We start from the raw sequence: 27,540 nt of genomic DNA, 5'->3' as shown, positions 1-27,540 counted from the left end.
TGCCGAGCTGCTAATCACAAGCTCTGAAACAAAACAGCACTTCACTTCGGGATCTGGGCAAGATCAGAGCTCGTTGCTCGCTCCCTCTCCCTCCCTCCTTCCCTCCCTCTCTCTCCCTCGGATCTCGCAGCTCTCAGCCTCTCTCTCTCTCTCTTTCTCCCCATGCTGGGGAGAACTCGCAGGGTAAAACTGACAGAGGCTGCGGGTTTGTCAGAGGCTTGCTTGCTTGCTGGTTTTCTCCAGAGAGACAAGGGGGGGTATTTCCTAGCCATCCTTTCCAACCTGTTCATGTTGTGATCCGCAGCAGCACCACCAAAAGTTGTTGGGAGCACCAATGATGGGACGTCATTTACAACCCTTCGCTTTGCACTTTCTGGCTTTGACTTTTCCCTTAGTGGCGCTGGGTTTCTCTGATGAAACCTTAGAGAAAGCCACGAAATCAGAGGGATATTGCAGCCGGATTCTGCGAGCCCAAGGCACGAGAAGAGAGGGATATAATGAATTTAGCCTGAGAGTGGAAGGCGATCCTGAATTTTACAAGCCTGGAAACAATTACAGGGGTAAGTCTTTGCAGTTCTGTAATTACCCAATATAATAATAATTTAATGATGATGATGAGCGGAACAAGCGTCACTGAAACTAAAAGACGTGTGTGTGTGTATGCAATCGAGACAGTGCGGGGTACTTCCGCACACAACTTGCAGAGGGGATGCTTTCGCAGCAAGTGAGTGTGAGTTGTATTTCAGAGTAACACTTCACCCCAAATATTTCATTCGGCACTAAGGGGGATTTCCTGCTTCTCTGGTGTGTTCTAGCAGCTTTATGAGTGGCAGCGAGAATCTAGAGTGCGCTTGTTCTCTGGTGCAATACAGACTCCCTCTCTGTTCCCCTGATTCCCCCCACCCCCAGCAATGGAGCACAGCAAATTGTACAAGATTTAGCACGCAGTGGAAAGGCTCATAAACTCGGAGCTAATTGTTCTTGCCCTCAAATATGAGTATGAATTTAATGAGTTAGCATAAGGGCAAACTGATGCAGGAGGCTGCTAACTTCCCAATTTTCCCCCTTACGTTTATCTCCCTCTGCCCCCACGCGTTTTTGCTGGGGATGTGAACAGATGGTTCAAGCAGGAAAGAGAGAGTGAGAGAGACATGGTGCTAATGACCACTGGAGATAAGAGTCCTAGGGATGCATTCTGTGCTGAACACTGCACATATAGTGCTGGAAATGAACTTCTGAAACACATCTCAGCATTTTTATATAATTAACAGGTGAAGGCAGTTTCAAGCCACTTTTTTCTGCCTGATCATATTTATTTGGAAATAAACATCCGTAATATACATTGCTGATGTCGATTTGAAAATACCACTTTGAAAAGAAAACTGACTGTGCAGTTAGAGGTCTGATCTCTCATGACAGACTGATAAGTAGTGCATCAGTGGAAACCCTCGTTTGGCGAGAGCAAATAATTTGTTCAGAGCTGCTTCCAAGTGGTGGCTCTCCATCCTTCCCCCGTTAGTTAGATTCGGTATTAAGAGCGAGGCTCTCCCACTGGATGAACACAGCAGTCTGAGTTCAAGTTGAAGAAAAATCGTGTGCACGGTCTCATAAATACAATCATTAGACTTAAATTCTTAGAGAGGAACATCTACAACGGTGATTAACCTGTTTGTGAGCATCACTACTTGTGAGCATATTACTTTGTGTGATCTTTCTTCAGATAGAGAAATTAAAGCATGGTAAGCAATTTGTAACAGGGTTTGAAGAAACACACATTTCCCACAAACAGGTTAACAGACATTTGACTTACTAGCTTGAGTTTGCAAGACTTTATATTGCATGTCAGCTTAGTATCTGTTCTGGTTGCACTACACAGAAACCTCGGATTCTTTGGCAGTGAATTACACATAAATATTCTTATAAAATTTTGTAAATTATTTCCAGTGAAAATGTTATTAGGTGTTTGTTTCATCTGCTGAGAAGATTTTATTTTATTTTAAGATGGGGGAAATAGATTTTTGAAACACATTTGGTGGGTATATTAACTCTTATTACACAGAGCTTAATTAACAAAATAATCAGTTTAATGTTTTTACATTACGTTTTCATTATTAGCTCTCAGGTTCTTGTCCCAAGCAAGTTATACTGTGACATTAAAGGTTCAACTAAGCATACATGCTTATGACATTTAAGATTAAATTATTCAGATGACACCTAAACCGTAGCAAACGGTCTTTCAAGAATGCTTTACTAGCGTGTGGGTGGAAGATAGCTAAATGTTTCTGTAAGTATACTTATCAGCTCCAGCAAGAGTTAATGTAACTTGTTTCATATACAATGTGGTGACATCATGCAACATTTTAACACAGGGCTACTGAGTTCATTTTCAAAGGAGACTCCACTGGGAAATTAGAAATATCCTTCTGTGTTATACAAAGTGAAGAAACTGTGTGTGATGAGAAAAGCCGGGACATTAAGGACAAGCTGGTTTTGTAAATTACCAGAGAACAAGAAACAATGTTGTAGAAGACTCTGGGAACCAGAGCTGAGGCAGAGCCAAACTTAATCAAAGGCTGTTACCATGGGCCCAGGGCTGATTTAAGGTGGCCTGAGACACTAGGCATGCCCCCTAGGGGCTCCAGTAACGCCTGATCCTTTCAGATCCATGCCTCTGTTGGGGTTTTTGATGGAGGGGGCCACTCACATGAGTCTGAAGCTGTAGTAGTGGGAACCACTGCTGCTGTTCCAGTGTAGCAGGGAGCAGAGGACCCTAGATCACAGCTGTCATTCACCTTTCTGAAGGCCTAGAGCCTTCCTGTTCTCTAGCCTACTGCTGCTGCTTGTCTTTGGGGGGGATAGGAACCATTTGTCTAGAAGGAGGCGCCAAGAGGGCTCTCTAGGTGGAGAAGTCTTACTTGCCCCCCCCCCCCCCGTAGAGTGTTCTAAGTGGCAGTGGTAGGGGCCAGTGGGCCCTCTGCTGGACAGCTGGGGTCCCCTCAAAGGGTTCTACTCCTCAGGGAGATGTTGGGATGGTGGTAGCTCATAGGTCTGGAGCCAGAGGGGAGCACCTCATCATAGGGTCCTGTGATCCAAGGGTGGCCTTAGGAATCATGCTTATTGTGACTGGAGCAGCTGAGGGCTGTGGTCATGGGGTTACTCCCTCCTCCGAGGGCCACATAAAAAACCTGAGGTCAACATCTGGATGGCTCTGCCTCCCAAAGAAGAGGCATCAGCAGCAGTAAATGTGGCCCTTCTCCCCCAGCTGCCCAGAGGAGAGGCAGCAATGGTGGCTGGAGAGTCTCTCTTCTCCTCCTCTCTTTCTTTCCCTGGCTGCCAAGAAAGCAGCCATGGCCAAGGGCTCATTGACTTTCCCCCAGCTGAGTTTGTTTGGCTGACCGGGTCTCCCAATATATTTATTTGGAGGCTCTAGTGCTGTAGCAGTCAGATGGCAGGGCATTCCCTTTGCCTCTCCCAGGGGTACATAATCTGCTCCTCTGACTCCCAGGATCATGTGACAACATTGTTCACATTACTGCATGGCCCTGGAGTTTAGGCTGGGGTAGTCAACAGGTGCACTACAGGCCAAATCCAGACCACCACACACTTTTGAACAGACCGTAATTTTTTTTTTTTTTTTTGGTCATTGTGGTGTGAAAAATCTCTGGGCTCTGGACCTTCACTATATACCTTGACCAAGAAATTTGGACTTTGACAAAGAATAATTGACTACCCTTGGTTTATGCCCATATGCATAGACCTATTGTGTCTGATAGAAAATCCAGGCCATAATAGGTCTGCTGTAGCTCCTACTGAAGTCAAGGGCACAATTTCCATTGCTCTCAAAGAGAGTGTGATTGGGCCTTGTAAGCAATCAAACAGGGACGCAAACCTTAAACATTATTCTGGGTAATAAAGTCACAGAAGCAGTAACTGACAGTAATCAGTCCCAGCCCGGTTGCTTTATTAATCCTGGAGAGACTTTAGCTCAGTTAGAAAACTCTATAACGTTATTTTACATGACAAGACAGAGTAGGTTCTGTTCCCATAAATATGTACTTAAAAAAAAATTCTAAAAAAAAGTCTGTAAGATGGATGTTTCACATGAGCGTACGAAATGCAAATTATTCCCTCCTGAAATTGTTATGCTATTGAAGGAAACAAGGAAGAGACTATTATAATCCCTTTAAATGCTCCTTCCATTTGGATGCTGTTTCTGTTGCTAATGGAATTTTCATTTGCAGGTCTGCTCACCTTCCCTGAAGAATAAACAGTGTTCAAGGACCCACTCAGATAAACATTGTATGCTCCATTTGCATTGGTTTTCCAAGCGCTTCCCTCTTGAGTGGTCTTGAATCTCATTCTCTCTCTCTCTCTCTCTCCCCCCTCCCCCCCCCACACGAAGACCCACTTTTTTGGAATTTATTAACAACTTCCATTCTGCACCGATCTGGGTGCTTCTGACATATCTACCTCAGGAGTTTAATAGGCATTGTAATTAGGGTGGAAAGCACCTCTTGAAACTAAAGGGGCTTATTCTGTCTTCACTTATGCAAAATACAACAGAGGTTTTTGCTTAATTTAAATGAGAAGTTACACAATGTGGCTTCTTTGCCTAAAGCCAAGTGCATTTAGAATCCTACCATGCAATTCTGATTGCATCACTTTTAGCATGGGGTGGAGGAGTGCAGAGAGAGAGAGAGTGTAAAGGGGTTAGGATTTGTCCAAGAGGTATGGAAATGAGCAAAATGAGTCTCTGCCATTTAATCTCCCCCAGGAAAGTAAAATATACAAAATCCTTTTGCTTAGGTTTAATATCACCCTTAGAGTTACATAGTCTTTACTTTGGTCTGTTATTTTCAATAAACAATTTGATCTACATGTAAATCAACCATCACCCCAAGTGACCTACAAAATAATATACATAGAACCTGTGTTATAATTTAGCTCAAGAAAGGACCTTTATCTCTTGAGTCCCTATCAGGTAATGACACCACCACCACCACCCCCCCCACACACACACACCTCTTGTATGAAATGAGACTGAGCTCTGACACAGAATCACAGTCATACAGTTATATAAAGAAACAAATATTGTAGGACCAATAATGATGCAATGTGCATGCAAGTTACCATAACAAGCCTTTTTATTTAACAATTCTTCAAATCAAATCTTGTAAAGCAGTGTTATCTTAGCAGAGTGGATAGGTTCAGGGAATTGATAATAGGCTAGAAATACTTCCGTTCATACATCTGTGTTCAATGTAGCCCAACTCAGTAGTTTCCAAAAAGCTATGAAGCAGTATTACCAACGTCAGGCATTCAAAAATCATGACTCAGGCCTCAATATATCATGAGTAGCTTAAAAATCATGACATTTTTAAACAGTAATAAATTTTGGACTCATTTTATGTACTTTCTCAAGTAATCCATGCCTCCAGGGCTTTAAGAAAAGCACCAAATACTGTAATTTTTGGCAACACAGTGTCCTATATGAAATTAATGTAGAGATCTTAGTTCATTTTTTCAGTGCCTTGGTGTCCTCATCAGTGAGCCACCACAAATGGCACACATTGCCAATCTCAACCGACTGAGGGAGGGAGACCAACCAAGGATGAGAGGTCCATAAAGGCTGAACTACTTTCCCACTTCCATCTGGACCCCTGGGTTAGAATTTAGTGACACTGATAAGTAGGTGGAAGTTTGCATTGTATCTACAATGCAGACACATATATTCAATCATCACAGCTACCCAGCATCTTTCAGGAACACTAAGGGTGACATCCTGGCCACATTCATGTCAATGGCAAAACACGTCTTTAGGGACTGATGCAAAGCCTTTATATTGACATTAGTAGGCTTTGTAGGCTTTTATAGGCTTTAGTAGCCCTATGACAGGTTGTTTAAACCAGTAGTTCTCAACCGGGGGGTTTGGAGCCCTGCCACTGATACCCAGTGCCCTCAGTGGGCCTGAAGTGGGGAGCAGTGTGGGGGCTGAAGCCCCAAGCTCCCTCTGTTTGTAGCTGGGAACGGTGTGGGGCTGAAACCCCGAACTCCCTCCCCCACCCCTGCTGAAGCCAGGGGAGGGGCCTGAAAGTCCAACATGGGCAGAAACCTTGAGCCCATGGGCAGTTTTAAGGGAGAACAAGGGTTTTGCCCCCCCCCCCCCACAACTGCACTGCCTTAACCACAGTAGGGGAGTTCTGGGGTCAGCTCCCCAACTCCTCCTCCTTCTCTTCCCCAACCCCTCTCAGATCCTGCCCTCTGGCCAGGTCCTAGGCAGGAAGCTGGAGCCAGGCAGCGTGGGGCAGCTGCTCCTGTGGCCGGTGGTGCCATGGAGTGGGCAGTCATGGCATTCCCCCATCTGCTGCTATTGCCTGGGGTTGTGGCTGCTCCTCAGCTCCCAACCCCCTTTGACTGCTCATGCAGCGGGTCAGACCTGCCCAGGCGGCTCTAGGCCCAGCATAGTCCTCCGGGAGTAGTCACTGGCGCACAGCCCCAGGCCCGTCAGTGACCTGCTGAGGTGAGTCAGGGGTGGAGGTGGCACTGCCTTTCTGGACCCCGCTGTGCAGAGCTGGCCAGAGCCCCACCAGTCCTTGCCCCATCCCCCCGCCCCCGGAAGTCAAACTACACCTCTGCCCAAGTGTTCCCCTGGCCCGGAGCCCTGAGTTCTCCCCTCCCCCCACTGGACCCTGGAGGTTTTCTAGCATCTTGCGGGGGCCTCAGAAAGAAAAAGGTTGAGAACTCCTGGTATAAACCCCACACCGATGATGAAGGGGTTAAACAGCTGCCATGGGCAATGCTGGCCCCACCCCTTGGGCCCCGTCAATCATATCAAAGGTAGAATAAGGACCTAAAAGCAGGAATTTTTCCAGCAGTTGCTGAGCAGCTCTGGAAGAGAGCAGATGGTAGCTCTACAGCTCCCAAGGGAAATTCCTGGGAAGCCTTCAGGAGAATAGCTCTCACAAAGGTCATTTATAAGCGCCCTCCCCCCACCCATGTTGACAAGGAAACAACACTGGTATACCAGCCCAGGTAGGTTCCAAGGCAAGCTGATTAGGTGGTTGATACCGTTACCATCTGCCCCTTGGGTTATGGAATCTGAGGACATACAAAAAGGGAGCCAAGAGCCCCATCCCATCCAAGCACAAGTGGACTTTGTAACTCAGTTTGTATCACAGGATCCCTTATGTAGGCAAATGGGGGCACCTGAAGGATTGTTCAGTGTCCATACAGTAGGAGGCTCCAATCTGCAGCCTGAAAACCATGACAAGTCCTAATTTCACAGAGGGGGGAAAAATAAAAAAGAAATGCTAATTGATTCTTCTTATTTATATAGAATCTAAAATGTAATAGATGCTTTATTGTTACTCTGAATGTTAAGTATATCATGCTTGTTTATGCAATAAATGCAACTGTAAAACATATAGGTAGTGATTCAGGAAAGCATCCCTAATCAGAACAACACTTCAATACGTATTTAAGTGCTGTCTTGAATGGGGATAGATTTGACACCTTGCTTGAATCGAGGCCATAGCCATTATGTGCATTCTAGTATATTTCTCTTATTCCTTGGGAGGCAAAACCGTTTCCACAACAACCTTCACTGTTCCTTCCTTTTTGCCTGAAAAATCTGAGACAGAAATAGCAAATGGGCTTTATTAGGAGGATTAATGAAACTAAAAAGTATCACCAATCAGAAACAAAGAATCACCAATCAGTTTGGTCTTGATTCCATCTTCTCTGTTTTGTGAGAAATCTCTTTCTCTCTAATGTAACAAGTTATGAGCTTATGTTATGAATGGTCTTTATATGGAATAGGTTGGTTGGCATAAGTGTTACAGTGTAAAGCCAGCATCTGTAGCGAATCACATTGAAAAGATAGACACAATCATTCCACAAGTAGTAATTTACACTCACACTTTATGTCATAACCCTTGTCACTCAAATCTCACCCCATACTCAAATTCTCATTTCCAATATTTGAAGAGAAATAAAAGTTGTGTGTGAGATCCCCGGGATAATAGACAATAGCTATACGTAAGTAAAAAAATTGCAAAATAGGGCTTTAAATGTGGCAAACGTTCTTTTTCAAGGATATAAATGGATTTTGTATATATTACCTATGCCCAAGGTCAGCCCACAATTGGATTTTTCTACTCAAATTCACGGTCACTTAGATGTTGCTGAAAAACTATGTATTTAAGATATATTCATGTTTTTCTCTTGAATTGTGACTAATCCATGGGAAAGTTTGCTACATATCAATGATTTTTGTGGGAATTAGACTCTATCAGTTCCTCAGCAAGAGTGAATTCAGTGGTGCTGCATCTGTTTACTCCAGCTGAGAATCTGGTCCTAGAGTTTTATTTAAATTTATCATTTAGAGCTGCAAAAGTCTGTCAACTCCCCACCCACATTGGCCTTCTGCACTGACAAGAGAATAACAATTATGATTATTATTTTTTAATATTGCCATAGTGCCTGAAGGCCCAGTCAGATATTGAGACCACATTTACATGCATGTAATGAAAATACAGTTCCTGCCCCAAAGAGCTTGCAGTCTGATAATTAAGTTCCATTGAATGAATACAAAACTATGCTAAAAGTCATGAGATTTTCAGGAATATCTAACTTGTTGATCAATATTCTGCTCTTCTCTGGAAAAAAACAAACAAACTCCTAGATCATAGTGAACCAAATGCTTCACTTATATTCACAAAGGTATTTTCAAATTAGTTCCTCTGTTTCAGTGGTTCTCAATCTTTTCAGACTACTGTACCCCTTTCAGATCTTTGATTTGTCTTGCATACTTCAAGATTCACCTCACTTAAAAACTACTAACTTACAAACTCAGACATAAAAATACAAAAGTGTGAAAAACTCCTTAATTTCTCATTTTTACTATATAACTATAAAATAAATTGCAACCTCCAGGTTGAGAAACACTGATACAGTATATAGAGCACTACAAACAAATCATTGTCTGTATGAAATTTAGTTTGTACTGACTTTGCTAGTGCTTTTCATGTAGCCTGTTGTAAAACTAGGCAAATATCTGAATGAGCTGACATACACCCAAGTTGAGATCCACTGCTCTAATTGACCAGCTCTTTCCAGAAATCAGACTAGCTCATTTAACTTAATTTTTTAGTGTTTTTTTTATTTCTGTCTAATCCTCCTCTCCTCATGACTTACCAGAAGGTAATAGGTAGAAATCCTGCCAGAAAGCCTATTCTTTTCTTTTTTCCGATCTAACTATACTAGATAGTGCTGGAAATCAGCTGATAAATTCTGTCCTTGTGATATTTCTAGACTAGTGGTTCTCAGTTCATGTGACATCCTCAGGGCTATACAGGTAGTATATATTATATGGATGCAGCCCACTTAATGCATAGAGAGTTCCATATGTGGCCCACAATGGTAAATAGGTTGAAAACAACTGTTCTAGATTAATTTCCAGATCAAGGAGAACCACCTATGTTCCAGATAAGCAGCTACGCTTTTGGACATTGAACAAATTCTAATATACAAACCCTTTAAATTTTACCTATCACTCTCAGACGTTCGTTTCAACAACCAGTGGCCTATCTGCGTCAAAGGGACTCTACCATGGATTTTCTCCTGTGTAGTGGCATTGACGGTGGGAATTGTTCACAAGGAATCAGGGATTTTTCTCAGTCTTTATGGTGCCAACCAGAGTTTGAGGGTGTGAAGGTAGATTATGAAATGACAGTATCTGCTTCATAGTTGAAGTTGAAGCTATTCTCACAGTGTAAGCCCAATTTTCAAACACGAATTTTTTCCCCTAAAAGAAACCAATCTCCCTGAAATTTCACATGGCCATGTCTCATCTCAGGGTAGAATTTTTCTGGGAAGTTTGGAGAAAGTTAGAAAGGAATTTTAGAGTTATTGAGCCACAGATCTGTTCCCTTTGCACCGGTCTGGGGGCATAAAGGACATGGAGAGACAGATGTTGGTCATTTTGAAAAAGGCACTCTGGAAGGTTGTCTGATACAAGAGTGAAGAGGACAGCATAAGAACCTAGGTAAAATGGGAGATAATACAATAGAAAGCTGGACTAACAGGAGAGTTGGGGAATCCCCCAATATAGGGGAAGTTTCCAGGGACTGTGAAATAAGAGAAGCCAGCTTTGAAGCGCATAATCACCTCCACAGACACCTGAGGCTTGGGGCATTCCTGGGCAGGCTAGGGCATTGGTAAGGGTGCTTTTGAGGTTTGTTTTTTACTAAAGGCCACTGTGCTCTGTTAATCCATAGCCGGCAGAACTGTCTCCAAGGGTCAATTCTAGTGGTAAATGATGCTTGTGGCCTGTCCAGCCCCCGGATGAGGGCAATGGAAAGCAGTTCACCTCAACTGGTGGATAAGGCATTTGTAGCTCAGTTGGACTCAGAGATTTGGCTAAAATATTTCTTATTTTGCATTTAAAATTAAGGAAACATGATATATGTCAGGGGTCACACCTCTGCTAAGCAAAGAGCCTGAGATAGGGAGGAAAGGCCCCAGTAGATATGTCTTTGCAGAAAAATTCCCTCAAGAATTTAGCATATTGACCGTCTATTTTTAAGGAAATCCCTGGGTTGTAAATAACAGCAATGTTTCATATTAAGACTGAGATGCTTTGGCAGAATTGTGTATGGAAACTTGGACTGAACCTTCCTGCACTTTGCCTGGATATACTCTATTAATCTTTAGGTTTCATTAGCACCAAATTAACACAGATCTTTAGACCAAGCTGTAGAATAAACTGATACATAGGTTGTTGTTTTCACAATCATTTTTTTTTTCTTTTTTGCTTCAGTAACGCTTTCTGCTGCCACTCCAGCCTACTTCCGTGGATTCACACTGATTGCTCTGAAGGAGGGCAAAGAGGGAGACAAAGAAGAAGATCACGCAGGAACCTTTCAGGTGAGAGACACTTCCTTGCCGACCTATGGCTTCTGTGTTCCACCCCACTGTGTGGTTGGTTCAAAGAGGAGCCGTTATTAACATTAAAGAATGCGAGATGTTGTATAAGCATGAACATTTCTGTGGCTGTTGGCATGATGCAAGGTTGGGATGATGCAAGGGCAGTATAATTTACTTTGTATTCTGCCCATGCTCTTCAGGAGATCTGCAAGGCACTTAAACCTTGACTTCAATGGACCTTCAACACATGCTTAAAGTTAAGCTTGTGGCTAAGTGCCTTGCTGAATCAGGGCATAATAGATCAGAGTTTGGGCTGGATAGCCTGCTATTCAAATACAGTGGTGGTTTAATCCATACATTTCACCTTTTATATTTCTTTTCCTACATGTTTTTGTCCTACAATATGTCTCTTTCAAATACAGCTAATGTGTCCAGGTCATTTCTTTGCTTGTAACCATCTTACTAGCTATATGTTAGAGTGTGATAAAGATATATTGAATAGTAACTTGCTCTGTGAATAGTCCCAATTAAGTCAATGGGGGAAAGTGCTACTTAACATGATTAAAAATATCACAATCTGCCCTTTGGGTGTTATCAGAGAATAGTTAGGGTGCTCTTGAAACTTGGCATCCTTTCAGTTATTTCAAAACCACATTACATAACAGATAATTCTGCACAAAAGCAAGAATAAGTATCACATTTTTAAATGCAAGTCTTGTTGAGCTGTTTGTACTGAATTTTCAGCATAGAAATATTATTATGGATGATATTGTGCACAATTAATGGAATGGACAATGATAGCTAGGTAGCATAATAATAAATTAATAAAAGCTTTATCCTGGCAACTAGCATTCAAGAACAAACATTTAAATATTTTAAAGAGAGAAATGCAAAAGACTTTACTTTTGGTAAGTAACAAGGAAAGAGACGTCAACATCATCCCACTTTTCCCTCTTACAATTTATTTTGATGCTGTCATACAGTAAATGTCACCAGCAAATTCAATATATTGAATATTTGTCCTATTTTCTCATATCTGGAATATTTGGCGTGGATTTCAGGCTTCTATATGTTCAGTTCACAAGAAAAACCTAGAAATATGTGATGTTGATTTGATCCTGGAACTGGCCCCCAGAGGTAAGCCTCTTCCTAGGCATGCTGCTGACGTGGAATAGATGTCAATTATGAAAACATTTAACAGAAAGGGATATTTAGCTCAATTTGGACAGTGGAAGGGGATTTGAATAAAGCATAATCCACAATTTAGGAAGTACAAATTACTGCGGTTTATTTAATAATTACCATTTTAAAAAAAAGTTCCTTTCCTCTTTCTACAGTTAGTTGTATTCCCACTTTTAATATCACATTGAAGCTAAAATCTGATTAAATTTCTCCATTGCTGGCCAGTGTGGGAAATTATGCCTGAGCAAAGACTTCAATGCAAAGTGCATTTCTGCAGCATAATAGTGAGAAACTCACTTAGTTTTGCAGAAATGGAGAGCAATCTTGAAGTCAGTAAAGAGTGAGTAGCAAATAGAAATGTCTAAATAGCTCAAAAACACCTAATGGATCTCAGTGGAAGGATGATTATTAAGATGTTTAATTAGTTTTATTATACTGCTGGCAAGTTGAAATCAGCATTTTAATTGGCAGATGAATATTTCAAAAGTGGTGCATACTAAATTCGTATTTCTGTGGCACAAAGAGTAGTCATTGTCTCCTTCCCCTTGCGTAGATACCATTAACTGCTGTTAGCACCTACTATGATATCTGCATTCATAAAAGATTTAAGTATAGATGTGACTGACATATATTCCTGTGGCTTGGCTAGATACTACCAATCAGAGAGAGAGAGAGAGACTTTTTAAATGCTGTATCAGGTTTGCACCATGTCTTGCCCTTTGGTGTAAAGTCACTAGAAGTGAGCAAAGGTTTTGCAAAGGAAATAAACTATGTGCAGGACAGTTTGTGTGAAGGATAGATACACCAAATGTTTTCAAATGGGAAAAAAATGGGATATTTCTCAAAAAAAAAAAAGACTTGATTCCACTTCTGGGCCATGAGTGTGGCCCCCTGCATCAATGAAGAGTCCCACTTACTTCACAGAGCCCATGCTAGTAGATTCTAGTACAGGATCATAACCAAATTTAAATATGATGCATTTGTATACATTGTGCAAAATATAATGAAGCCATGAAACAAGATATTCATTCACGTAAATGTGAGCCTGTAGTATATCCATAGTGGGAAGAATCTTCCTTTTTTTCCCTCACAAATATGTACACCTCATTGTTAATCTTGTGAAAGCCATTGCCATACAGTACCTGAAGGACTGCATTTAAATGCATACTGTACATGAGGAAAAATTGTATCTACATTGTATAATCCGGTGAAGATTCCACTGCAGCCATGGATTATTGTATGAAAATACATATCTGTGGAGAGTTAAGAATTAAATGAAGCCTGCTTCACCATTGCAATGTTGCATGGTTTCAGTGTAGTTATGCTGGCATAAAACTGGAGGAACAAGATGGTGAATCATCTCAATGAATGATGCAAAACTGAGGGGAGAACTAGACAGGGAATATTTTATTGCAGTCATAAAATAAACGAAGAATGAAAGAAAAGAACAAAATGCCAGCTAAAATAAATGAATCTTTAAAAAAAAATAAAAGATAATATATTAATTCTCAAAAAATTGAGTTGCCATAGTTTTTATTTTTAAGACCCGCATTTTGAAAAAGGTTAAAATGGCAGTAAAAGACTATCCTTTGTAAGCTGCTTAAAATAAACAAATCTGCATAAGGATTCTGTGTTGTTTATCTGCAATGTCCTTTGTCAGCAGGGCGGTGGAGAGCAGATCCTGAAAACTGTCACAGAGCACACAACAAGTTAAATTAGGATGTCAATAATATTCCATTTGGGATACAAACTACAGTGCTATATAACTTTATAAAAAGTCAGGCATTCCAATTAATTTTATTTTTCAGTGAGTGAATGTCAGAATTATTATGATTATTAATAAATCTTTCACTAGAGCATAAAGGCACTGCCACTGTTTTCAGTGGTTGCAATCATGCTCCAATCTGGTTGATGTTCCAGCACTCTGCAAATCACAAGCATTTCCTCTGTAAGTAAATGGCTACCTTGGGTCAAGTCTGCAGGGGTCCCCTTTTGAACTCCTCTTCTGGCTCATTTACTTTTGTAGGCTAAGTAACTCAGCAGATATGGTCAAACTTCATTAATCATTAATCAACAGGGTCTTGATCTCATAAATGGTACAGCTGTTACTTGGACAATGCAGGATGGGTACTTTTCTTCATTTTTTTTTTTTATTATCTTTACGTTAGTCACGGCGGGCCCTAGAAATGGGGCCTATGCGAGAAGCGTCTTTGGTGCCCCCCTCCATTTGTTAAGCTTTCGAATATCTTATTTTTATTGCATTTGTAGCCCATTTCACAACTTTGATGCACAATTTGCATGCATGATTTATCTCTGTCATACAAGACGATAAATTTGCATGCTAGGATCTGTAAATCTGTATTTATTCATGCCATGTATAAGCAAATAAAAAAAATGTGTTTCCTCTAAGCTTATAGAAACTTTTAAGAATTACTAACATCAAGAAATTAAATTGTGCACCAACACTGGGCGGACCAGTATTAAGTAGTGTTACAGTAGGTGACAGCTTTAGAATGTTAACCCTAGCCCTTTAGTGTAAAAGCTCTGTATTTCTCGTCTTTGCTCATGCAAACTGAGGGACAGCGCTAGAGAGGTCCAGCCAATGGCATTTGAAAGTGATAAAATAGCAAGCGATGGCAGTCTCTCATTGGCAATCATCAACTGAAGATATGTTTTAATGAGCCTGAGCTTCGAAAAGCTGCATTCACCACTTGCGACTTGGCAAAGGAAATAACAGTATTGTTTTATATTGTTGCGTAGATAGGGGTCCGATAGATACCTTTCGTGTCTCATTAAATATGTCCTTTATTAGTCATTGCTTGAACTTTTCAAGTCTTAAAACACAAGGACACTTTCACGAGTACACAATAAAACAAGGTTCACAATATCGCAGCTGAGCTTTCACTTCACTTCATTCTTATATCTCACTGATTGACTGGCAATGCCCCGTCCCGTATATACCCACGAGGGCATGGCTGACAACATTCTAGGAGGTTCAAGGAAAATGTAGTTCTCAGAAAGTCTGGAAGGTTCCACGAGATTCTACAAAGGTCCAGAACATTCTAGGAGGTTAGTGAAAAATGAATCCACATAGAGAATACCTAAAACATTTTATTTCAAACTTTCTATTTTCCCTTTTGTCGCTAACAACAGACACAGCACCCTGAGCCCGGCAAGCTCCTACACCAACATCCTAGGCAGTTGCCTGACCCTAATTCCCGCTCTGATGTTAATCACATGAATAAAGATCCATTGCTGAAAGTGATACAAGTTTGTAGTTTAGGCCACACTACTCTAAATCTACTTTATAATGAGTGAGCAAGATGAGGCACTTTAAACAAGCATCTGCTCTCATTTCTTCCTTTGTGGTAGCCACAACTTCCACTTCCATATCCCATAGCGCACACAGAGGTTTGTTAAAACAAAACAGAAGTCAAAGAGCTATATGACACATAATGTTAGCAATAAAAGACATCAACATCCTTCATACGACTTCGGGGATTTAGTGGCAGGGCTCCTATTTACACCGATGGCAGTCATTCAGCTCTATCCCCATGCAACATGCTGAAAGCTTAGGACACCATGTTCCAGTGGCCTCTTTACCTTGGCCATTCCCTGCAGTTGCCATGCAAACAGCCGAACTTTCCATTTTATAACATAGCAGCACGGTGTATTGTTCAGCACAAAAAGCTGAGCAATTTGAAAGTAAATTACACCTGAACACAACAATCAGGCACTAATTAACCACAATTAAGATTAGAACATTATCTCTACAGACCAAAACTACAGCCTGCTTAAAGCAAAACACATGTACACAACCTAATAGATTTGGTTTGGTGAATTAATACATACTTGTTTTAAACTAAGGTTTCAGTTAAACAGCAGTAATTTAAAGTGGTGTGTGCTGTAAACTCATACACCCCAATATGTCTTTCTAACATGGAGCCACCAAAATCAGGACACCAAGTCTACAACAGTGAGCAGACATCTCTTTGGGGTGGCTTTGGCACAACAAACCATCTATCCGTCAGCTTCATATTTCATTCTTAACTTGTATCCAACCCCTTTTGGTAAACTGCTTCTAAATGCAACCACCACAGTAGTATTCCAGGAGTGCTCCTCTCTCTGCAACTGTATGGGTTTGCTTGTCTTCTCCTTTGCACTAGTGTAAATTGGGAGGAACTCAGCAGAAGTCAATGGAGTGTAAAGCCAGTGTGAGAATAGAATCAGGCTCTACATTTCAGTGAATTAAATGTGCCATTAAAAGTGCTCCATGTATAAAAGTTAAATTTATAACATAGGAGATAGTTTTTAAAACGTGCAGTTAACTTTTGCTGTAAGCCTCTCACACCTCACAAGCTAAGTAGGGTTGGACTAGGTCAGTATTTGTATAGATAACCACAGAGGTAAACGCTGGGTACTGTAGGACAGGGCACTGGTGATTCAGTAGGTAGACTTTTTCCTCTGAATTTGTACTGAACCAGTACTCCAGAATGGTGCTGAGGGCTTCGGTGCTGCTGAAGCTCCTGTCATCTGACAGAGCATAAAAATGAGGTGCTGACCATTTGTGGTCATTAAAGTTCCCATGGCAACTGGTCCAAACTGGAGAACTACATCACATTGTACAGGACCTTACAGACATGGTTATTTTTCATTAGCAGAGCTACAGTGCTGTGTTGGGTTGTTTGTGTGGTCAAACATTTGACACATTTAATTTCAGAGGTAGTAAGTCTCATAATGTTTCTGTATATGGCTCATGATTTATGAAGTCTTAGAGTTAGGAATTCCACTGTGTGTGTGTGTTTACAGGACCAAGATGTAGCACACAAGAGTGGCGGGCAGTTGATTGTGTGAATGGAGGTGAATTCCTGTTATAAAGAAAGCACTGTCATGAAGCTGTGTCATGTCATCACATAGTTGCATTGAGATGTCATTTTGTATCCCAATATGAGGACACTAGGAAAAAATATTTTGCCCAGAGGTATGTGAAATGATGGGATTCACTTCACAGGGGTTTGTATCCCATACATTTCTCTTTCTAGAATCTCAGACTGAAACTCAGTCATCTGGTTTCACATAAGCACATGAAACAATGCATTATCACTTGGTTTTAATGCAAAATGTTAAATCATGCCATATTCTTGCAAAAGGTTTGTGCACTTTAGTGAATCTTTCAATAAGCATGGACTTAATTTCCAGTTTATTATAAGGCCAGAGAAGTGCCATGAGGTTGTGGGTTTTTTAATGACACCCTCACCCCACACTAGTGAATTAAACTAAGATACATGTGCAAGTTGATCCAATCAAAGGTGAAATCAGTCTGAAATGACTATTCAGTCATTAAATCCATGATCCAACATACTAATTAAGGAAGTGTGTTAAAGATAAAAGGGATGGAAAATGTCAGGTATATATTTTGAGGGGTTTTGGAGGTGGGGAAACCTCTAAGTAAGCCCATAAATTATAAAACTGCATTTTTAATCTTCAAAGACTTTCTTAATGTCCAATGATATGCCACATCCTGATGTTTCTGCTGACTTGCAGTCCCTCCTTACACTGCATTTTATGCTATTAGAAGTGTCGTTCTAGGAAGAAGAAAGCAGCTTAATGACAATATCATGGTTCTGTGTTAATCTTTGATTAGCGGTGGAATTGGCTACCCTTTATGAAGACTGGGTTATGTTTAGTGTGGAGGATGTATCCTTGGCAGAATGTGCCAAACCCAGTTCAACCCAGCTGAATCAAAGCCCCTTGACTTCCGTTTTACACTATTCAGTGGTTAAAAATTAAAACCTATTCTCTGATAGGGCAGGTTGGAATATGATGAACAGTTTTCATGAACATTTTTCCTAAGTTTTACATAATGTTTGGAAAAATGTTGACCTGCTCTTCTTACCAGCAACCACTGGTTGACAAAGGCTCAATAGGAAATTGACTCTTGTTTGGGACAGATAGTGAGGAACCAGAGGAGGTAAGATAGTAATAACTGAATGAAAAGGAAGGAGATGAGGGACTGATGGGAAAGGGAGGTGTTGCTGAATGGAAGTCCATTTGGGGCATCTAGGGGAGGTGTGAGGCTAGAGCATTACAAGCTCCAGTGATCCTTGGCAGTGAAGCAGTTCCATGGGAGCTTTTAATTAGTCAGTGAAAATTAAGCAACCTTGAAGCTTCTCTAACATGTGCTGGGAGCAATTTGGCTTGGCTTGTGGGTGGAGTATAAAGGTGGCATAAAATCACCTCTCTTTCATTCCCTGCATGGGCTGAGTGATATGCTGATATGCCAAGGAACTAGCTCAATATCTATTATATGTTCTTTTTTCTTAAATTCATTAATGAAATAGTAAGATTGCACAGCTAAAATAAGAAAATGTTAGAAAACATGCGTCTTAAGGCCACTATGTCAAAATTTAAATGGACTATAGTTCATATTTGAAATATTAAATGGTAGAAATTTACCAGAGAAATAGGAATATAAAATACTACATATATGCAGCATGGCCCAGTTAATGTTACTGAGTGAATCTTGATTTTGAATTTCCTGACTTTGGCTTATTTTAACTCTGCAAATTGAACATTGCATTAAGAACAATTGTCTGTATTCAATTTCCCTACTTTTTTTTAGCCCTGTAAAGAAAAGGATGAAAAGTGGCTTTAGTAGTTAAACTTGGCCCAGACACTTACATATAAGCCTCAAAAAGTAAGCTTTTAAAATGGTATCAGTACTTACTTTCCTAATAACATACAATGATAAGTGCAGCATTGAGAGGTTGCATACACTCACAATGCCCCTCTAGTGTGAGGTATACCAAAGTTTTCTACTGAATATGAGTAGTAGTCAAATTTGCAATTAGTTTATAACTCTCAATAGCCAATCAGTTGTTTTTCTTTCAGATGTGTTCCTTGCCATAATACTGAGATCTATTTTGATACAATATTTCATGTTTTTAAGTATAGCAACTGTTTTTAATTACCAGTGTGGAAAAGGTGCATGGCAATTTTTAAAAACTGAAATAGTCTATTTTTTCTTCCATACAGTGAAGATTACAGTACAAAGAGGATTTTATTCAAACTTTTAAAAAATTGCCTTTATCTAGAGATTGAGAGTCAGATCCTGGGCCTTGCTTGGTGGCACAAAAGGACCATAAAAGGACTCCCATGCTGGCACAGAGTCACAAAAGCAGTGCCTATGTCATCCCTGCATGGGTGAAGGAAATAGGGCAATCTTGGGGTGTCTGTGCCAGGACATTCCCCAGGTGTCAGAATGCCAGTCAGTGCTGTGGGCAATAGATATAAATTAGAACAGCCTTGAGGCTGCTCTAATTTACATCAGGGAGAGGACTGACCTCCAGCCACCTCAGTAACTGGGAAGCATGAAGGAGAATTAAAGCCACCTTCATTCCCACCCTCTGCTCGTGTGTTCCGCACAGCTCATCTGGACCCAAGGACTTTGGAGGATGCACTTAAAAGAAATTGATGAATATGTAAAAATACGGTTACTATTGAAACGGTTGTGCAGCTGTAATATATAATGGTATATAATCCTTAGGGAATGGGCGATATTTATTCATGATTTCCAATGACTTGTAAGGCACATGTCAGATTTTGTTCTTATAAGCCATTTGATCTTTTCTGATATTGCAAAAGTAGGTGTAATCCTATTCTGTTTGTGCTAGAAGATTTAATTACACTTGATTGTACTTGGTTTAGACTGTTTATCTCAGATCTATTTTATTTAAAGTTAATTTTTTGCTTTTTAGAGAGGAGAAGGCTAGGGAAAGGGGGACAGGGGAGGTAGATAAAGAGCAAACAAAGCCTGAAAATGGAGAAAAGTTATATACCATGACCCATCTTAAGCAACAGTCCAAGGTTCCTACAAAAATTAGTTACCTATTGTATGTTGTCATTATCTAAAGATTGAAGAACATTTTACTGGGAGCTTCATGGAGATATTTTAGAGTGGTTGCTAGGGCAGTGGATTCAGTATTGTGGGAACCCCAGGTGTATGTATATAGCAGGAAATTGCAGTCAATAAATTACCCCAACTGTCAATCCTACATGTGAAGAAAACCTGACCACACGTTTTGATAAGTCCCAGTATCATCGTTAAGGTGATCATTAACTCTTTGTAACAGAGCAGTGAGCCATTTGGCTATGTGAAGTTTCTTGGCTTTCCTGAGAGGTGTGTGCGTGGGGGTGTGTTCTGTTTTTTTAAATTACCTAGTTTTATTATCCTTAAAGGTTATCTACACTTACTTACAATGATTTGACTAGCTGACTTAGTACTGGGATATGTAATGTGAAGACAGTGGAATTATAAAGTGCCCTTTTTTTCCCCAAATATCTAGTATCCCAAAAGTTGATCTCTGGGGATTGTTTTCCGAACCTGACTGATAATATGAAAAATCTGTATACTGTGTGCACAAAGTTGGCTGGATATTAAGTTGGTTTTGAAACATTATGTTCCAGATTAGCTGTAAAGATTTCAGTGACTATTGCAAAATAAACCAAATTGGTCTAAGAGTTCACCTTTATTACCGAGTATGAAAGAGATCTGGGATAATAGACTTGGCTATAACACACATACAACCACTTCCTATTTGTGTGTGTGTGTGTTTTCCATTCTGTACTTTCCATGTCCAAAGGAGTTTGATTATAGAACCTATGCAACTGGGCCAGAAATAACATTCCCATGGGTGGGTATATGCAAGGGAGAAATGAAGGTGGCAAATTGGGAATTTCAGGATAAAACACTGAAATTCTGCTGCAACAGCCAATGAACCTGGCTAACATAGAAGAAAGCATCAACTATTAGAATACTATTGCGTTGTCCTCCTATCACAGGTCAGAAATGGGGCCACAACAGGAATAAATTTATTTTTCAGATTTGTTTGTAGAAAACCAGTGTAATATTAGTGGAGGACTCTGGGAAGGAACTCTAAGGGCCAGATTGTGATTTTCTTTCCGACATCAAATAGTGTCACACTCCATGTGTGGTTCCACTGAAGTCAATGGGATCAAACATGTAATAAGGTTATATTAATCAGGGGTCAAGTTGTTTGAATCTGTCCCTAAACTTCTTTTCATCAAATGTAACCGACTTGTGGCTACTCCTTTATGGATAATAAAATAGCTTTTGAATTACCTCAAACAGGCTTTTCTTTTTACTTACGTAGAACCTTCCATCAGAGGATTTCAATGGGCTTGCCTGAATTAAGTGTGGATGAGTATTATAAACCCATTTTACAGAAAAGTAAGTTAGTGAAGCAATTTATTCAAGGTCACAGATCATGTTTTGGGTGTAGCTGTGAACAGAACTCAGGAGCTCTGTCTCCCAGGGTTCTGCTGTCAACACAGTATCTCCTAAATCAAGCATGTCTGAACATGAATCTTTCTTTGCATGTGCAGTGTGGCTATGCCTTAAACACCCAACATTTGTAAAATGTATAAAAATTCATTTCAAGAGAACAAAATCTAACACCAATTCTAAAATGCAAGCACAACATATAAACAGTATTGCCCATTTCTTGAGGGCTGCATAAAAAAAATTAATTCCATCACCACTAGCAATTGCAGCAGTCTATATCAGAAAGACAGGCATGCCCTCCATTAAAAGATTAAAATAGCATAAAACTACCAAATACTGCTGTTACTAAGCACACTAAATCCTGGCCCACCCAAAATAAAACATGGATTTGGATAAATTCTATGTATTTCATTCTGCCTATCTCTTTCTCATTCTGTATCAGCAAACATCAGGATTTAGGTGTACTCTTGATTAACAAAGAAGATGGCACATTGCCTACTAAGCCATGCATAAAATGCGGGATTATGGATTTTTTTAAAACCTGCCAAAAATACTCCCTTAATCCATTTAGCACGATTCTGCTCCTTTAACTTTGAACACACTTCCCTAATTAAACTGTTCATATTCCAGATTTAAATTGCTGTCCACATCTGCTGCAAAATTTGTCCCCTGCTGATAGTTGGAACTGATGACCAAAAAAAAAAAAAAAAAAGATGTTTTTAATTTATTTATTGAACTAACCACGTTCAGCCCTTTTTTGTTTTGTAAAATTTGTTTTATATCTGTGTACATTTTACAGTTACTCTTTAACAAAAATTGTATTTTGTTGATTCTGCAAGATTGTTCTACCTATGATGGCAAAATCTTAAAAAAAACCTCAACTTGTTGATTGCAAGATTTCTACAATTTTGAGCTGAAATCTCATGAGTACAACTCACAGGATTTTTGGTACCATCAACTCCAAACCCTAGTGTCAATACTACAGGGACTGCTGCTCTCTTAATACTTAAGGTTGATGTAGCAGATAGCTGTGTTCAGCCTCAAAACTGACCTAGGCATCAAACTTATCCTGATCTGGGCACCACCTGCTGGACCCATGACTAGTTTTTGCTAGTGGTGGTTTATGCCCTGATTAGTGCTAAGATACCATCGTGTTTTGTTCTCTAGAAATGACTAGAACACTTGTGGTATATATATGATGAAATTAATTGATTCTGGGTACATTTTGTTCTCAGATGTAACTTTCACAGTTATGTGCCTTGGATTCTCACATGGGAATCTAGCTTACAATAAGGAAACAGCTGGTTTTATTGCTGCACACCAATGTGTCATTAGTATAGCAACAGACAATATTTCCTGTGCTCACAATATTTTTATTGCACTATTTTTTCCCTTATTTATATATGTTCTCATGCAATTTGTTTTAATTCCAGATGAAAAGAACAAAATCAAAGTCTTTGTTTAGTGACATCTGAAAACAGGTTTCACTTAAGGCTTGGAATATCTTTAGCAGATAGAAATACATAAACAAGAACAAATGAGAGCAAATTAATTTTTCTGACCTAGTAAATACTAAAAAATGAGTTGAAGCCAACCTATTCACTGGCTAGTTGGATTATACATTTGTCATATATTTATATGTTCCAGATGATGGGACTCTTGGATTTAATTCTTTGTGTCATGGAAAAATGGGTCATGAGTTATATAAAGATAACAATTTTGCATGTCTTATTATGCATTTATAAAAAATGTCAGGAACTTCCAAAGTCCTCGCCGCGTATTCTCTTTTCAACTGCTTGTTACATTTTGGTGGTAAAAAGAAAACAATATGAGCCTTTACGGCAGTCTCCGGTGATGGGTAGAAGGGACCCGAGTTCACTGTCTCCATCTAATTGAAAGCCATCTGCATGGATAATTGTTACTGAAGCACAATTTAAAACAGTTAATAATACAGTAGTTACAAGCCCATATGCTAATTCGCAACCTTAATTATGACCAGAATTGCCATGCGAACGGAGCCCTTTAATATGATCAGATTGTTTACATAATGCAGCAGGGTATAACAAGTACCAGATGTTCACCCAAGCACTGTGATTTGTAGTATTTTTCTACTTATCCATTTCTAAATTTCTGTTTGCTGTCATTAAAACTTCATCTGCAAAAATTTATTCAGCTTATTTCCACTTTTCCATGAAATTATCTGAGTCATTATCTCTTTGGAGAGACTGAGTGACAGCACTTATGGGTAAAGTCAGCATACAATTTACACACCCAGGCCCTCAGTACTGTAGCTCTGTGGTACTTAGTGATGTGTTAGGTGTCCGTCTTCTATTTCATTCCAGATTTAATTGATCATTTGGCAAAAAAGGTGAACACTTGCTAATAGTGTTTGTGACCTGATCCTCAGAACAGTTTCAATCTTATGAAGCATCCTAAAGGCTATTATCTTTTCATATTGTACTGTATGGTGTTGTTCTGTGGGCAGACTCTGAGAGACAGCACTACAGGTTCACATTTAGAAAGTCTTCTATGCAACCATAAAGGCTGATATTTCTGAATAAAAGTTTAAATACTAAATTGAAATAGAGAGACTGCAAACAGTTTAAAACATGTACTAGCTCAATCTAAGTCCTGTCTGGTGCATTAACTCTCATCTGACTAAATATAGTTGATCTTCAGCTTTTATTGTTAAGTATTATCTAAGGATTTCAGTTGTTTTATCCACTTTTGTTGGAACTCTATTTCAAATGAATAGCTGTATTGTAAGAACAAATTCATGGAAGTCATCTGCTCTCTCTTTGCCTTTAAAAGTTCAAGTCAGAAATTGTGCTCAAGCTTACACAAAGTATTTGACACTGCTCATGACCCATGTATCTAATATAAAAGTACAAAACTGAATAAGCAGAACACTTGATTAACCTTTTACTTGAAGCAAAATGGAGTCAGTTTAGCCATAGCATAGGTATTGCACAGGGGAACTTAAGAAGCTGAAATTTTAAAAAGACTATTTTTAGTCCAGTTATTGACACCTCATGCAGCAAAATGACAGTCTATTATAGTTTTCTAACTAAAAATAAAACAAAATGCAATTGAAATCGGCATGGAAAGATATAGTTTGTATTATCTACCTAATCATAATAACGTCAGCCTGCTACCTTGGGAACAACTTCTTCATTAATGTTCGTGGTGGTCATGCTGAAAGGCAGTGCAAGATTCTTGCCACATTTAGCCTACCGAAGTTGACATCAAATTCTAATAGCTATATTCTTGTGTAGTAGGACTAATCATGTGAGCAAAATGAGCTGTGTTTCTGTTCAGACACCATTACCTGAGACTATTACCGTTCTAGTTAAATCTGCCAAAGATTGTTATTTCCAATAGCATTAGTCAAAGGTTTTGATTCAGACTTGTTGCCACTGAATCAATAAGAAGCAGAAGTGAGTTGGAGTCATTAAGTTAATAACAGATAGAAAGATATTTTTAAAGTTGATTTTTAATGAATAAATAGTGTTCATGGTCATTAATTTTTTTATTAATTTTAATGACTACAGAGATAATTATCAAATTTCTGTATTTAGGGTAAACCACCACTTTAAACATATCTGATTCTGCTATGACCATTTTAAAGTTAAACACAGAAATTGTGTAATTACATTTGGAAATAGATAATAAGAGTTAGGGCCAGAGTCTTAAAGGTTTTTAGGTACCTAACACCAATTGATTTCATTAGGAGTTAACTGCGTAAATACCTTTAAAAATGGCCCCTTAGTCTACGCTGCAGTAAAAGACCAGTGCCACTGAGTCTCAGAGCCCAGGTCAAATGACTTGGGCTTGCAGGACTCAGGAAAGGGGCTAAAAATAGTGGTGTAGTTTTTCAACCTTGAGCTGGAGCCCAGGCTCTGCAATCCTGTGAAGGAGGAGGGTCTGAGGGTATGTCTACACTGCAATTAAAAACCCACAACTGACCCATGGGGTTTGGGCTAAGGGGCTGTTTAATTGTGCCTTGGGCTAGATTTCAGGCTCTAGGACCCTGCAAGGTGGGAGGGGCCCAGAGCTCAGGCTGCAGCCCAAACCTGAATGTTTACACCACAATTAAACAGCGCCCTTAGCCTGAGCCCCGTAAGCCTGAGTCAGCTGGAATGGGCCAACCATGGTTTCTAATTGCAGTGGAGCTGTACCTTCAGAACTCAGGCGCCAAACGTCTATGCTGCTATTTTTAGCACTGCAGCCTGAGCTCCACAAGCCTGAGTCAGTTGACCCAGCTCTGACAGTTGGTGCCACAAGCTTTTCTTTGTAGTGTAGACGTACCCTGAGTGCTCATGAAATCTGTTGGATCTACAGCCCTGGGGCCTGAAGCCATCTATTAATATAAAAATAGTGACACCCCGAGAATTAGCAGTGTAAGCTCCCTCACCAACATACCCATATTCGGACCTGGAAGACCTCCTATAAGGTGTCTGTGCCTATTCAGGCCCGGGTCAATTAGTGGTTGTCTTTGTGATGTGGATATAGGTGTATATCTACACTCTGATTAAAAACCCCACAGCCCCGAGTCTCAGAACCTGAGTCAGCTGACTCTGGCTCCTGGGGCTTGGGCTGAGGGGCTATACAATTGAAGTGTAGATGTTTGGGTTCTGGCTGGAGTCTGGGCTCTGAGACCCTGTGAGGGGAGAGTCAGCTGACCCAGGCCAGCTCCAGGTCTTTCACTGCAGTTCAGACGTACCCCTAGGGACTGGACTGAGATCATTTATATATTTTTTTTATTTGCCTTAAGGCCCTCATTTGGATTAGGACCCCACAGGGCTAGGTGCTATACAAAAACAGTTTGAAGATATTTGTCCTGAAAAGTTTATATCTTATGCCCCACTCCTGCAAATGCTCCAAGGCCCATCTTCAAAACTGCTGTGAGGAAGCTATCCTGGGCCAGTGTGGGCACAAGGAAGGTGATAAAATTTCATGATTACAGGTGTTGCACTTAGCTTTCCTCCATGGAACAATCAAATTCATGTTGGTAAATTCAAGAGACTTTATATATTTTACATAAATATTTGTAGTTTATAAAATTTCACAGCAAATCTCATACTAATGAGAATATATTGTTCACAAATACAGCCCAATCCATTTAATGTTAGAAAATGCTGCTAGGAATATTTGATTGTGTTTTGGGCACTGCAGCAAATTGCTACCAAATACATTTAGTAGCTAATAAATTAGGTTGTTAAAACCGACACTAGATTTACATTATCATAAGTTAAATCTGAAGGTTATTATAACATAATGATATGAAAATACTATTTATTCACTCACTTATCTCCTATAAATGTTACTGAGGATATTTCCTTCCTTATGATACTCTGATTTTATTAACAAAATTCAACCTCCTTCAGTGAATTCCTGGAAAAAATTTTTCCTGGTTAGAAAATTCACAGTATTCATGAAATGTAGTTTTCCCCAGCCTTATGTGTAACTAAAAGCATAGGGCAAACCCCTGTCCCAAAAGATCCCTGCAGTGCTGAATAAAAAAACCTGTTAAATTTATATGTATTTTATGATACCCTTATGGATTAGGTTCTTTGAATTTTACAGTAAGAGGACACAACAGATGGTCAAAGCTTAGTTTAAAGTGATGTGCGTTAAAATAACTTATGCCGCCAACAAGTGACTGAACTATAAGAGGGTGTTCATTCACTGCCATTTAGCATAGTTTTGTGCTCCACTGAATTGGAAAGTATGTTACTTTTGAAAGCATCCACTTTACTAGAGGATTCATTGTGGTGCATGCCAGTTGGTGGCCACAGACACTAGAGAAGATAGAAAAAATTTAACTGAGTCTCCTATGCAGGAAGAGAACTTGTTTTGTGCATTAGTAGAATCAGAATGGAAGCTGTGATCTTCCACAGACAGCAGCAGCACGATCAAATGAGCCTTCTAGCTGACCCAGTAAGAGCTATGTTGAACCTGTCTCAAGTGAAAGTCACTCTTTGCCTGCCTTACGTTTGCCATAACTCAAAGCGTATAGAACAAGTTCAAATTATTACTAGAAGTCATTAAGTGTAAATGGATAGGATGAAATAAATAGGACTGCAGTTTCTAAAAAGCTTTTGGGAATTACATGTTTATTTGATAAC

General features: G+C 39.8%; 1 protein-coding gene across 1 annotated transcript in view; it reads left to right on the top strand.

Annotated features, from left to right (window-relative positions):
* The first annotated feature begins 18 nt into the window (after positions 1-18).
* SPON1 (spondin 1) overlaps positions 19-27,540 on the top strand; it is a 314,216-nt gene continuing 286,694 nt past the window's right edge. Inside the window, exons 1-2 of the mRNA XM_084631647.1 lie at positions 19-560; positions 10,820-10,926. Coding sequence (XP_084487773.1) covers positions 335-560; positions 10,820-10,926 — 333 coding nt within the window. The 5' untranslated portion in view covers positions 19-334. The remainder of the gene's footprint in view (positions 561-10,819; positions 10,927-27,540) is intronic.

The sequence above is a fragment of the Lepidochelys olivacea genome (assembly GCF_965140295.1).
Source record: "Lepidochelys olivacea isolate rLepOli2 genome assembly, chromosome: 6".
NCBI classification, from domain to species: domain Eukaryota; kingdom Metazoa; phylum Chordata; order Testudines; family Cheloniidae; genus Lepidochelys; species Lepidochelys olivacea.
This window is presented reverse-complemented; position numbering and strand designations above follow the sequence as displayed.